The sequence below is a fragment of the Chiloscyllium plagiosum genome, unplaced genomic scaffold, assembly GCF_037043375.1.
Source record: "Chiloscyllium plagiosum isolate Xiang-an unplaced genomic scaffold, Cpla_swu_hap1 HiC_scaffold_7, whole genome shotgun sequence".
Classification (NCBI taxonomy): Eukaryota; Metazoa; Chordata; class Chondrichthyes; order Orectolobiformes; family Hemiscylliidae; genus Chiloscyllium; species Chiloscyllium plagiosum.
This window is the reverse complement of record NW_028270145.1, coordinates 52,637,528-52,652,518: the sequence shown is the minus strand read 5'-3', so window position 1 is coordinate 52,652,518 and position 14,991 is coordinate 52,637,528. Positions and strand designations below refer to the sequence as shown.

The 14,991-nt window shown below is 40.2% G+C and overlaps 1 protein-coding gene across 1 annotated transcript in view; it reads right to left on the bottom strand.

Annotated features, from left to right (window-relative positions):
• The window catches only part of dnah9l (dynein, axonemal, heavy polypeptide 9 like), a 432,311-nt gene that overhangs the window by 233,866 nt on the left and 183,454 nt on the right, over positions 1-14,991 (bottom strand). Inside the window, exon 41 of the mRNA XM_043693603.2 lies at positions 14,620-14,752. Within this exon, the coding sequence (XP_043549538.2) occupies positions 14,620-14,752 (133 nt within the window). The remainder of the gene's footprint in view (positions 1-14,619; positions 14,753-14,991) is intronic.

Genomic DNA, 14,991 nt, shown 5'->3' with positions numbered 1-14,991 from the left:
AGATTTTATGGATGCTGAAAATTGGCATCTGTGATGATGAGGACCTCAGGTGGAGGCTTAGGTAAGTCATTACTCAGTACTCCTGACTGAAGGGTAGCACGGTGGCTCCGTGGTTAGCATTGCTGCTTCACAGAAATAGGGAACCAGGGTCAATTTCACCCCGGGACACTGTCTGTGTGGAGTTTGCACATTGTCCATGTGTCTGCATGGCTTTCCGCCAGGTGTTCCGGTTTCCTCCTGCAGTCCAAAGATGTGCAAATTAGGTGGATTGGCCATGCTAAATTACCCACAAAGTGCAGGGATGTATAGGTTAGGTGCATTGGCTATGGGAAATGTAGGATTATAGGATGGGGGAATGGGCCTGGGTGGCATGCTTTTCAGAAAGTTAGTGTGGACTCATTGGGCCAAATGGCCTGTTTTCCACACTGTAGGGATGCTAAGTGATTTTCAAATGCTTTTGTCTTTTCGTTTGCACTGTCGTGAGCTCTGTGAGGGAAGGTCATTGCAAGTGGTAGGCTTGCCTCGTGCATTATGTGTTTAGAGGCAGTCAAGTGATAGGAGTATTATCGGGGGTGTGTGAGTTGGAGAAATTAGTTGTATAGTTACCCAGGAGTTCGACTGGTTTTTATTCATCTGGCATTTGCAGTGTAATAATCCAGGCGAAAATGAGGACTGCAGAAGCTGGAAACCAGAGTTTAGATTAGAGTGGTGTTGGAAATGCATAGCAAGTCAGGCAGCATCCGAGGAGCAGTAAAAATCGACATTTCGGGCAAAAGCCCTTCATCAGGAATGGTAATGATCCAAGTAAGTGAGTTGGAACGCTCCAAAATCTTCAAGTGTAGCAAAGAGTTGGAGACATTTTCAGAGGGTTTGAGACTCATCAGAATTTCAGTTATTCAAGTAGTTTCATTATTGTTTTGGGACTTCTCAGAAATCTCAACATGTAGCTTGTAGCCACATTTGGTCTCAGACCACTCAGAGATGGGAAGAGCTGAGCCATAGCTTTTACACGGAAGGCTATTAGACCATAGAACAACCAAACAGCAGAATTTAAATTTGCCTCTTCAATTGTTAAGATCCCAAACCAGGCTACCAAATTTATGTTATGATCTATGTGGGGACCAGTAACCTTTTAGCTTAGAGTGGATAAGATGAGAGATCCAGAGGGGACTTGCAAAGAATAAAGCCACAAGATTTCATGATCTTAAATATGCAACAACAAACTTTACTATATAACATTAGAACAGTAATAAAATCAACAATTAATGTGCCTCTTAGTTCTAACATGCAGAATTAACATGGTAAATATGGGGAATGGATTGAATGAATGTCTACAGCACAGATCAAATGGCAAATGCATTCAAGGCAGATCTCTCACCAATGTTTGAAGACATGGAGGGTCATTAAACTTCACAGAAGATCACTACTGGATTCACTATTGCTAACATGGCCTCGAAGCTTCCTCTCAAGGATCATTCCCTCATGGACACTCGAATTACTGCTCCCTTCCTGACCAATCATGTCCCTTTCCTGGGTCTGCCTTTCAGAAACTATACTCTCAGACAGGGACAACTCCAGTTTTTCACAAACAGCAATCTTAACCAAGCAGATGCAACTCCTGGATTTCTCCGAGGTCAATTCTCACACAACTTCATTCTGCAAACACTAATTGTGGGATTTTCAAGCCCCATTATTAGCTGTACTGCACTATTAGTTGGAGGTGGCTTGTTCTCGCTCCCATCATTTTCTTAAACTCTTGCTGAACAGAGCTGTAGGACTTCCCTGTATCCTCACTATATAAAAAAAATGTAGTTTCATTGACGTTCCAACAGTACTACCTTTGAGCTCTTTATCAACTGTCCTGTGTAACCTATTAAAGACGTTACAATAAATCTCTCATTCAGCAGAAGTGAATGTAGCTACCTCACACCTCTTGGGATAAAGTACTCTGAATCTTGCATTCTGTGAGAATGTTGGAAATGAATTTCATCACAAAAGGAATATGGATAGATAGATAACTGAAACATACACATTTACAAATTTATAAGAAATGCTCAGTGGACTAGGACGAGATGGATAATTCTTTCAACGGTCATCAGCCGTGTCATAAATCTCTATGTTTATATCCCATGTTATTATTTAATGCCTATTAAAAAGATTGCATTTGCCCTTAAGAAAATAAAAAAGCATTGAATATGTAACATTTAAAATAAACTGAAATACAGAATCGTGAGATTTTCAGAAAAGGCACATGGAGCCAAAAGTCTGCATCACACATCACAGCACCATCTCACATATTGCAACACTCTATTGGCATGGCTCAGAGTAACCGGGAATGAGCAATAAGTTTCTTGCCAGATTCACTCATTTTCAAGGACAAATTTAAAAAAAAATTAGATTTAAGATCCCAAAAATGGATCATCCAGTGTTTATTTTAATTGAAAAGAAAATAATCACTGTTCCAATCCTTTCCCCATTATGTTTCCCAATCTTAGCAATTCTACAAATGCAGGTACAGTAGAGCTTAGATAAAGCAAGTTAATATATTCACACCAGAGATCATCCTCCTTATCTCAGAAAAACAGCTGCAACTAGTCAGTAAGAAAATAAACCTATGCATAAGACAACAGCTATGTATGAGCAAAAGGTTGACCTGCAGACTAATAAAAATGATTTTAAGAGCAGAATTTTTAGCAGTTTGTTATGAAGCACATAAGCATACATAAATCAGATTATTATAACTCAGGAACCAACAGACCTATCTTGAAAAATATAGCCACAAGTTTGGGCACAACTAACAGTTGCAAAGATCTTTCACCTTTCCTTCAACTGATTATATTGGTTTATATTAATATAAAACTAGTGAAGAAGGCAGATTTATTTTCAAATGGAACATTGAAAAACCAGCACAAGTTGAAATTCAGCGATTTAACTTGAAAATGGGTGGTTGGCATGAACTGTGAAAACCAAACATGCTAATAAATGGGATAAATGTACTTGGAAAGAAAAGCTAGTAACAGGGATGGCTCATTGGCACCAAATTAGAGATGGAGGTACAGCTGCTATAGCTTACACAATGATAAAGTCAGATATGACCAAATCTCACTCCGAATTTCTTATTTGTCTCCCATGTTCAACAGCATTTCAAACATATAAGTGCAATTGATTATCTATTTATTCAAGATCTGTCAGTGATGCAAAAACTTAATGCTCTTGTCACTTACTATAAAGTTACAAAGAAACCTTGATGAATTAAGTGAGTGGACAAAACTGTGACAGGTAGGATTTAAGTATTTTGCATCAGTCTTCATAGTAGTATATCAGAACTTCAAGAGAGTCGGGGACAGAGGTGAGTTTAGTGGCCATCACTAAAGAAACATTGCTGGGAAAGCTGAAAGGTCTGAAGGCGGATAAACCACCTGGACCAGATGAAGTACACCGAGAATTCCACTGGAGACAGTTTAGAAAATTATGGAAACATTGTGGCAATCTTCCAGGAAACACTGGAGTCATGGAGGATATCAGAGGACTAGAAAATGACTAACACCCCTGTTTAAGAAGGGAGGGAGGCAGAAAATAGGAAATTATTGGCCGTTTAGCCTGACCTCAGAGGTTGAATAGAATACAATTCCTACACTGTGGAAACAGGCCATTCAGCCCAACAAGTCCACACTAACCCTCCAAACAGCATCCTACTCAGATCCATCCTCCTACCCTATCCGTGTAATGCACCTCATCTACACATCCCTAAGCACCACGGGTAATTTGGCATGGCCAATCCAGTTAACCTGCACACCTGTGCACTGAGAAAGAAAACCGGAGCACCCGGTGGAAACCCACACAGACATGGGGAGAACATGCAAACTCTACACAGACAGTCATTCAAGGCGGGAATTGAACCTGGACCCCTGGTGCTGGAATACTTGGAAGTGCAGGATAAAATAGGGCTAAGTCAGCATGGTTTCATAAAGGGGAGGGTACACCTGACAAATTTGTTAGAATTCTTTGAGGTGGTATGAGAATGTTAGACAAAGGAGAGCCAGATAACATGATTAATTTGGATTTTCAGAAGGCCTTTGACAAGGTGTCACACAGGGGATTACTAAATAAGAGCCCATTGTGTTACGGACAAGGTACTGGCATGCACAGAGAATTGGCTGAGGTATTGCCATGGATAGAGGATTAGCTGACAGATAGCAGGCAGAGTGTGGGGATAAAGGGACCTTTTTCAGGATGGCAGCCAGTGACTAGTGGAGTTCCACAGGGTCAGTGTTTGTATCACACCTATTCATATTATATATTAATGGAATTAGACAAAGGGCATTGTTGCTAAGTTTGCCAATGATTGAAAGATAAGTGGAGGGACAGGAAGTACTCAGGAAGCAGGGAGGCTTCATTAAGTACTTGGACAGACTTGGAGACTGGCCAAAGAAATGGCAGATGGAATACAATGTGTAGAAGTGGGAGGTTATGCATCTTGGTAGGAATCGAAACAGACTATTTTCTAACTTTGAAATCCTAAGGATTCTGTTAAGGTTAACATGCAGGTTTAGTTGGCAGTTAGGAATGCAAATACAATGTTAGCATTCATTTCAAGAGGGCTAGAATACAACAGCAGATATGTACTGCCAGGGCTGTATCAAATTGTGATCAGACTTCAGTTGGGATATTGTGAACAGCTTTGGGCCCCATGTCAAAAGAAGGATGTGATGCCCTTGAAGGAGGTCCAGAGGAGCTTTGGAATGCAGGGCTTGACATATGAGGAGTGGTTGAGGACTCAGTTTGTACTCAGTGGAGTTTAGAAGGATGAGGCGAGTATCTCATTGTAATTTACAGAACACTAAGAGGGCCTGGATCAAGTAAACATGCAGATGATGTTTCTACTAATAGAAGAGATTAGAACCTGAAGACATAGCTTCAGAGTGAAGAGATGACCCTTCAGAACTTTGATGAAGAGGAATTTCTTCAGCTAGAGGGTAGTTAATCTGTTGAACTCATTGCCACAGAAGGCTGTAGAAGCCAAGTCATTATTGAAGACAGAGATAGATGGGTTCTTAATTGGTAAGGGGATCAGGGGTTATGAGGAGAAGGCAGGAGAATGGGGATGATAAACATATCAGACATGATCGAATGGTGGAGCAGAGTCAATGGACCTAACAGGGAACCAGAACAAACAATATGTGTGGATTTCCAAAGGGCATTCTATAAGGTATCACACATGAGGATACTTAATGAGAACAATGGTGTTGGGAACAGCTTTGACAAAGGGTCAGTTAGACTCGAAACATCAGCTCTTTTCTCTCCTTACAGATGCTGCCAGACCTGCTGAAAGTTTCCAGCATTTTCTCTTTTGGTTTCAGATTCCAGCATCCGCAGTAATTTGCTTTTCTTTTAATAGAAGACACAGTTGAGTTAAAGTGGACATTTTCAGGATGACAACCTGTAACTAGTGGAATGCCAGAGGGATTCGGTGCTCTGGCTACAATTATTCATCATACTTTAATGACTTGGATGATGGAACTAAATTTACTATAGCTAAATTTGCAGATGATACAAAAATAGGTGAGAAGGCAGTAGTGAGAATGACACAAAGAGTTTACAGAGAGGTAGGTTACAGGTTATAGACTGGCAAATACTTGGTAGATGGAATATAATGTGGGAAAATATGAGATATTACACCTACAGGAAAAGTAGGAAAAATAAATATAATTTAAATGGGAAAAAACTGCAGCACAGAGGAGCTTAAAGGTCCTCGTGCACGAGTTCCAAAAACCTGGCATCCAAGTTCAGCAGGTAGTAGGAAATGTCGGCATTTATTTTGAAGGGAACAGTGCATAAAGGTAGGGAAGCCTCGTTAAAAAACACAAGGCACTAGTCAGACGACACCTGGAATACTGTGAACAGTTTTGGTCCCCCAGTCAAAGGAAAGATATACTGGCATTGACTGGAGGCAGTCCAGAGAAGTTATCTTGTTTCTTTCAAGTTCTGGAGCGATTTTCTTATGAGGAGATATTGAGCAGGTGAGGCTTACATTCTTTGGAATTTAGAAGAATGAGAGGATATGATACTGAAACATACAGACCTCTTAGGGAGTTTAACAAGGTAGATGTCGACAGATTGCTTCCTTGTGTGAGAATCTACAATCTAGGAGTGTCACCCATTAAAAACCAACCACCTGACAAAGAAGCAGCGCTTTGAAAGCTAATGCCTCCAAATGAACTTGTTGGACTATAACCTGGTGTAGTGTGATTTTTAAAATTATAAACAGAGATGATGAGGATTTTTTTTTTCTCTTAGAAGGTACTGAATCTGTGGAATTGTTTACTGCAGAGATCTGTTGAGGCTGGTCCTTAATTATATTCAAGGCTGAGATAGATCCATAAGGGAATCAATGGCGATGGGCAAAAGACAGGAAAGTGAATTTGAGGATCATCAGATCAGCCATGATCTCACTGAATGGCAGATCAGAATTGATGGGCCAAATGGTCTCCTTCTGCTCCTACATCTTGTATTGTATGATACCTACACCCCAAACACTGCAGTAGTTCAAGGTGGCAGCTCACTATCACCTTCTCAAAGGCAATGAGAGATGATGATAAATGCCAGTGACATCTATATCCTGTGAATAAGTAAAACAAAAGCACCTTCATGGAAGAATAAAAACAATCCAGTCAGATTCTACCCTGTCAAGAACACTCCAGAATCTTACATTTTTCAATTAGATCATCTTTTATTCTTCTAAACCCCAATGAACATAGGCCAAGCCAGCCATACTATTCCTCATAGGGCAAATACTCATCCAAGGAATCATCCTAGTGAATATGCATTGAACTGCTTCCAATGCAAGTGTATCCCAATGCAGTCTCACCAATTTACTCTATACTCCTTTCAACAAAGGTTAACATTCAATTTATTAATTATTTGCTGCTCCTGCATGCTAACCTTGTGTGTTTTTTATAATTCATTCATAAGATATGAACATTGTTGGACAGGCCAGCATTTATTGCCCATTCCTAATAGAACATAGAATACAGCGCAGAACAGGCCCTTCGGCCCTCGATGTTGCACCGACCTGTGAACTATTCTTAGCTCGCCCCCCTACTCTATTCCAAAATCATCCATGTGCTTATCTAAGGATTGTTTTAATCTCCCTAATGTGGCTGAGTTGACTACCTTAGCAGGTAGGGCATTCCACGCCCTTACCACTCTCTGCGTAAAGAAAATAGCCCGGTAGTTAAGAGAAAATGGGATGGTTAAGGTTCAACCACATTGCCGTCATTCTGGAGTTGCATGTAAGGATAGCAGCTTCCTGACATTAGTGAAGCAGATAGATTTTTCCGACAATCATGGTCATCATTAGACTAAATTCCAGACTTTTATTCGATTCAAATTCCACTATCTACAGACTAAATTCCACTGTTGGATTTAAACCCAAATCCCCAAAACATTACCTCATCTCTGGATCAATAGTCTAGTGTTAATATGACTCCATTACTTCCCCTTCAATTGTATTCATGGACACAGACACCCAAAGCTCTTTGTATTGCAGCATTCTGTGGTGTCTCTCAATTTAAACAATATTACTTTTGTATTGTTACTGCCAAAGTGGACAAAGTCACTTTTTTGTGCATTTTTGTGCATTCACTGAACCAATCGATGTTTATTCACAGGTTCTCTGTCCTCACAACTTGCTGACAATATAAATAGGTAGGAAAGCAATTTTGACTACATTACATTCAGTTCCTTCATATAAATCATTAATATAGATCATGAACAGTCGAAGCTCTACCACTGCTCACTGCAGCACACCAGTGAATGTCTGCCACCTTGATGAATGGTCTAGTTATCTTGAATCTCATTCTTCTGTGCTAGTTAATCATCAATTCATGTTAATGTATTATTTCTAACATTGAGCTTGTAACTTGTCTAGTAACTTTTATGGGAGAAAGTGAGGACTGCAGATGCTGGAGATCAGAGCTGAAAATGTGTTGCTGGAAAAGTGCAGCAGGTCAGGCCCGAAGAAGGGCTTATGCCCGAAACGTCGATTCTCCTGTTCCTTGGATGCTGCCTGACCTGCTGCGCTTTTCCAGCAACACATTTTCAGCTAGTAACTTTTATGTACCATCTTATCGAATGCCATTTCGGAATACAAATGCGTACTGGTTTAGTTTTATCACTCTGCTTATTAAGTCCATAAAGAATTCTCAGAAATTATAAACAATTACAAAACCATGTTGACTCAGCCTGACTGTATTATGGAATTGCATATTCCACCTCTCAGTCAGTGGCTTTGTCCTGCCAAAGCATGGGGAGGCAAAAGGGGACACTGCTTAGCCTTTACTCCTGCCTAGGCTTGATTTGATTTATTATTGTCACATGTACTGAGATATAATGAAAAGTACTGTGTTGTGTGCTAACCAGACAAATCATACCTTAGGTTGTCCAGGGTTCATTACTGAAGTGGTATGCAATAAAGAAACAGATTTGACAGATGCATAACTTGGTGTTGTCAGTCAGGTTGCTTCTGTTCCACCCTCTCTTTCTAAGTTTGGCCATGCCAGCTGCATATTTTGCAACATCAGTATTGACTTCGGGACACAAAGTTAAAAATCACACAAATTGCTCAAAAACTTAATGAATGCATGTAAGATTCTGTAAATCCCCTTTTTAAAAATAGAATCAGTCTGAGCATTGGGGCAGACAGCCTCACACAGGGCACCTCACACCTTCAATACATTATCTGTGCCGACATGGCACCTATTTGTTAAAGTTCACTTGAGAATGTAACTTTAAAACAAAGTTCTTGGGTTTACATATGAAAGAACCAAAACCAACACGGTCATTCTAAAAGATGAGACACTTAACAAAGAATCCAGGGCTTTTTCAATTTATAATTTCAGTTACATCACACTGTAAACTTTTGCTATAAATATTGTGTCTTACGATCTTATACTCCACAATCCCTGAAGAAGGAGCAGCATTCCAAATAAACCTGTTGGACTATGACCTGGTATTGTGTGATTTTTAACTTTGTACACCCCAGTCCAACACCAGCACCTCCACGTCATGGTTTCAGGATAAACCCAGAAGGGAAAAGAAAAAAACAGTTGGCTCCAGAAACAATATCTACCTGCATTTACTGGTCTTTACCAGTAGCTACTGGAGGAGCAGGAGTTCATAAATGATACTTCAGGCCTGAAATTCTAAGCAAACCCACTGACTGTCATCAGTTCTGATGTACTGATAATCTTGACCAAAGGGTTACCAGCTTGTCCCCACTCAATTACTGCATTCATTCCCTTACCGTCCATGAGCAGACTGAAGCAGGTGACTGACCTGGCAGTAGCAATGCTGCTGGAATCAGAGCACTGAGCACCAACCAACAGCTGTAGTGAATCCTGTCATTCCCTCTGCCCATCTCCTCACATCCCACTCCTGACTCTTTCATGGGCTGTCTACTCTCCGCCCTCCACTCAGCACCTTCTGTTTCCACTCGTCCCCTTTCCTCACCACAGTGTCCAACCCTGCCCACCCAATAAATCTAATTTTCTTTCACCCACCCCCTCTGTCATTATCTCTCCTTGCCCCACCTCTAAGTCATGCTCTACCTTTCCTCCCCACTCACATGTTCCCTCTCCTTTCCAGTTGCAACTCTCTCATTCATTCTCTTTCTCCAACCCCAGTCTGCTTTCACTCTTGCTACACCCATTCAACCCAACGTTATGTGCACTCTCTCTTTATCTCTTATTCCCCATACCCACTCACTCTCCCTGTTTGTCCCCCAACCCGCAGTTACTCCCTATCTTATTCCTCACCCCCAGTCATTATCCCTCTATTCTCCCCCTCCACCTCAAGTCATATATATGTGCTTGCTCTCTTCCTATACCCCTTCCCTGTTATATGCTTCCTCTCTTCACACCCAACTCCATTCTTTCTCTCCCTCTTTCCCCTAACCCAGCCTCAGTCCCTCTCTCTTACTCTGCCGAACCCAGTCTCCCTCTCTCTTATCACCCCCTAGTCCCCAACATCATCATCCCTAGGCTTTCTCCATCTCTTCCCCCCACTACCCCTCCTCCTTCCCCCCCTCCAGTCTTTCTGTGCCTCATCACCCAAAAGTTCTTCTGTTTCAGACAGTCCCTCTGCCAGGAACGATAGAGCAGAAGTCTATCCCCATCTGGATCCAATCCAGGATATCAATGATCAGTGATTGGAATTTGTCCTGGAATGGTGCTCAAGCCAAAGGTCCAGCACTGGTTAGTCAGTACTCAGTGAAGCTGAGAGCTGACTGCACCATGTGAATATTGTTCAACTGTATCTGTTTGAGTTGCCTATTGGAAAGAAGCTACTCAAATGTTATGAAGACAAATAAATGAGCTGTAAGACATTTGCACATTGTTTGAGTCTGCTAAGAAACCTTTTTACTTTCTTTGCAGAACCCACCTAGTTCACTGGTTCCTGTGGGAAAGGAAATCTGCCATTCTTACCTGGTCTGGCTTATACATATCTCCAGACCAACTGCAAGGTTTTTTGACTCTGGGCAAATAGGGTTGGCAATAAATCTGACCTAGCCAGTGATGTCCACATCCCATAGACAAATAAAAAACAAAATCTGCATCTCTTGTGCATATCTCTCATCATCTAACTGTCCTAAGCTAACAGCTCATGACATAGGAGGTTACATATTAGCATGAATAAAGAAATGGTTAGCTAATAGAAAGCGGAGGGTAAACATAAACAGATCCAGACTTCTGCCAGCTGAAGTCAAACACTGTAAGCGGCATCTTTGTTGTCCAATGCTGACTTCATTTCTCTCAATGTTATGTCCAATTTGCACTGTGACTGTAGGCTTATTGCATTTGTGATTAATTCTTTGTTTTACATCCAAAACATTACTTCACATACTAGCTCAACATCCTGGGACTATTTGGGGAGGTTGGCACAAAATATATCCAAAAAAGTGACAGCTTCATATTCAATAAAATCTAAAACATTAACACGAAGTCATGTATGCAGACCCAATGCAATTGAACTTATAAATTAAAATTGCATAATTTGTGACTTCAATAAATATTACTATTCATTAATGAAATTTCACAGTTTCATTGTTCATTTTTGTGTTTCTGCACAATAAAATTTGAAAATCAATAGATACTTGAAGCCAGCAGAACAGGTAGGTAAGGTTGTTAAAAAGGAATATTGGGTGCTTCTGTTCACTTCTGATAAAAATTAGTTCTGAAGATGATTCATACCAGGTTCGAAACACTAACTCTATTTCTCTCTCCACAGACATTGTCAGACCTGAGTTTCTCCAGCGTCCTCTGTGTTTGTTTCAGATTTACAATATCCACAGTATTTTGCTTTATGGGATACTTGCCTTTATTAGTCAAAGCATTAAATACAAAAGCAAGCAGGTTATGATGAAGCTGTATATTATGTTAGTTAGATCGCAGCTTGAGTATTGTGCACATTCTGGTCACCACACTATATGAAAGATGTAACTTCACTAAAGAATGTGCAGAAGAAATTCACCAGAATGTTGCCTAAGCTGGAGTAATCAGCTATGAAGAGAGACTAGACAGGCTAGGTTTATTTTCCTTAGTACAGAGAAGGATAAAGGGGGATCTGACCGAGGTGCTCAAAGTTCTGAGGGCATAGAGGAGACAGACAGTGAGAAACCTTTTTCCTTAGCAAATTGCTCAATAATCGGCAGATGCAGTTTTGAGGTAAGGAGCAGGTGGTTTAGAGGAGATTTGAGGAAAACATTTTTCACCCAGAGAATTGCATCTGGAACTCAATATACAAAAGGAGGTAGAAGTGGGAACCCTCAAGACAATTAAGAATTATTTAGATGAGCACTTAAAATGCCATGACACATAAGGCTATGGGTAAGTGCTGGAAAATGGGATTGGAATAAGTGGATATTTGATGAATAGTACAAGTACAATAGGCCAAATGGCCTTCTTCCATGCTATAAAAACTCTATGACTCTAAGTGAGCTTTAAGTGTCTTTGCTTCACATATGTCACTTGAAGACTGCTTCCTCACAACTTAAATTCCATTGTTGAAAAAAATACAGCCAACAAAAGTGTAACTATACCGAGCTACAGTTGCTTGAGATTAAATGTGTGCAACTAGCAACTCTCTAACATAAGGGGTGACAAATGGTTGAAAATTTATGCGGACAGCACAACCAATAATTGTTAAGTGTAAATGTTTGTTTCGCCCTCAATCAAATAGTGAAAGGAGTTAAACCAGGAGTTAAAGACAAGAAGCAACAGGTCCATGAGCAGCCAATCATAGACAAACAGCCATAGGCAATAGGAACGAATTCCATGGACTCCAAGCAGAACCTAAACAGAACTCAGAATCCACTGAAATTGAATATGTTTCTGTAAAAAAGGTTTTATACTATGAGCACGATGGAAGCCTGCAACTATATTAGATTGCTAGAAACATTTTCCATTGCTACCAATATTGAAGAAAGCTCAGATTATAAAGAGCAATAGACTTTGTTTATTTGGATTTTAGCAATGTTCCGCATGGCAGACTAATTAGTAAAGTTAGGTCACATGGGATTCAGGGTGAACTTGCCAATTGGATACATAATTGGCGTAACAGCAGGAGACAGAGTGTGATTGTGGAGGGTTGCTTTCTGGATTGGAGGCCTGTCACCAGCAGTGTTCCGCACAGATCTGTTCTGGGTCATCGTTTATTTGTCATTTATGTAAATGATGTAAATGATTTGGATAAGAATATAGAAGGCATGGTTACTAAGTTTGTGGATGACACCAAAATTAGTGGCATAGCAAACAGTGAGGGCTAAGAGTACAACGCAACCTTGATCAATTGGGCCAGTGGGCCAAAGAATGGCTGATGGAATTTGATTTAAATAAATGCAAGGTACTGCATTTTGTAAGTCAAACCAGGGCAGGATGTACAAACTTAATGGTTAGGGCCCTGAGGAGAGTTGTTGAACAGAGACACCTAGGGGTGCAGGTATATAGTTCCTTGAAATAGGAATCACAGGTAGATAGGGTGGTGAAGGCGGCATTTGGCATGCTTACCTTCACTAGTCAGAGTACTGAGTACAGGAATTGGGACATCATGTTACAGCTGTACAAGACATTGGTAAGGCCATATTTGGAGTACCGCATACAATTCTGGTCGCCCTGCATGAGAAAGATGTTATTAAACTACAAAGGGCACAAAAAAAGATTGAAAAGGATGTTATTGAAACTGGAGGATTTGAGTTATAAGGAGAGGCTAAATAGGCTGGGATTTTCGCCCTTGGAAGAGTAGGTGGCTGAGGAGTGACCTTTCAGAGGTTTATCAAATGATGAAGGATATAGGTAAGATGAATAGCCAACGTCTTTTCCCCAGAGTATGGGAGTTCAAAACCAGAGGGGCAACATTTTCATACAGAAGGTGGTGTGTATAGAATGAGCTGACAGAGAAAGTGTTCGAGGCAAGTACAATTACAACATTCAAAAGATAGTTGTTAAGGTACACAGAGGAAAGGTTTAGAGGGACTAGTTCAGTTTAGATAACCTGGTCAGCATGGACTAGTCGGGCTGAAGGGTCTGTTTCCATGCTGTATGTCTCCATGTCCAATTTTATGAACTACTTTGCCCAAACCAAAGTAAATCTTCCTTGCAATAATATTTTGATACCATGTCTTCTGAGTGTATTTTCCAACTTTAAAGGTTTTTATCTTGTAGTATTAGCAGCACTGCTGCTCTGTAATGCTGTACTGGAGGGTTTTCTTGCATTTGTAACTAAAATGGAGGATTCCCACAATTTTGTGGCTATAATGAAGAATTCCTGTCATTTGCATGCTCATTTGATTCCGAATGAACCAGCTGATGAAGGAGTAGCACTCCAAAATCTAGTGCTTCCAAATAAACCTGTTGGACTATAACCTGGTGATGTGTGATTTTTAACATTTGATTCCTGTTTCCTTAACAGCTTTACTAAGTGAATTCCATTGCCTGTAGCATTAACAAACAATGTCTGCTTTAATTTCACTTTTACAAAATGGCTGTCACTATTCATGACTTTTAGAGATGAATCCTGCTTCTTTAACATTTTCTACTGAATGATTCCAGCTGTGTATTGTCCCAATAGTGATGATCTATTTCTTTTTGCAGTTTTTTCCTTGGATTATTCCTGCTCCTCAAAGTTTAAGTTAATTCTTCCTGCTTTTATCACAGCTTTATTGAAAACTTCTTGCTTTCCTCTGGCTGGCTGTTAACTTTCATCTTCTGTTTGACCGGGACTGGTTAGGCTTCACGTCAACCCCTTGATTTCTTCAATTCTGGTTTTGCGATGTGCTTCGTTCAATGACCTCCATTTAGATTGGTTTCTTGGGCCTTCAACCTCACTTGCTGTAGCAATTCCTTGTGGTGCCTGCCCACTGTGGCAGCAACACATGATCTGAGGCGATCATTTCCCCTTTTGAATAATTAGGTAGCAATTTGGGAGAACAAAATCACCATTATTTATGATAACCAGGGCCCTAACCATTAACTTTGTACAGCCTGCCCTGGTTTGTCTTACAAAATGCAATATCTTGCATTTATTTAAATCAAAATTATAACTTTACAACTTCATTTTTCTTACCATCTTTCCATTCACGTGTAGCAGGATGTAAAAATCCAAATAATTCATCTGTGGTCACTGCCTTGGGATTTATGTCACACCACATTGGCTTTAACTTCATGTTGGCATAAGTCCTGTGAAGAGTTCTTAATATCTGTAGGCATTGAAAAGGTTATATCATACTGTTTATATGCATGTCTTCACAGAAAATACTCTTATAAATACTTAGCTGCTGATTTATACCTTTCATTGATTCTTTACAACTTTGGGAAAGTGCATTGGCTTTGTTTCTTTATTTGATTTCAAATCGAGCTGAGACAGATTGTTCCTTTTTACTTATTGTCTTTAAGCATTCCTTGCACATAGGCAATTTTATTTAACCTCCTTGGGGAC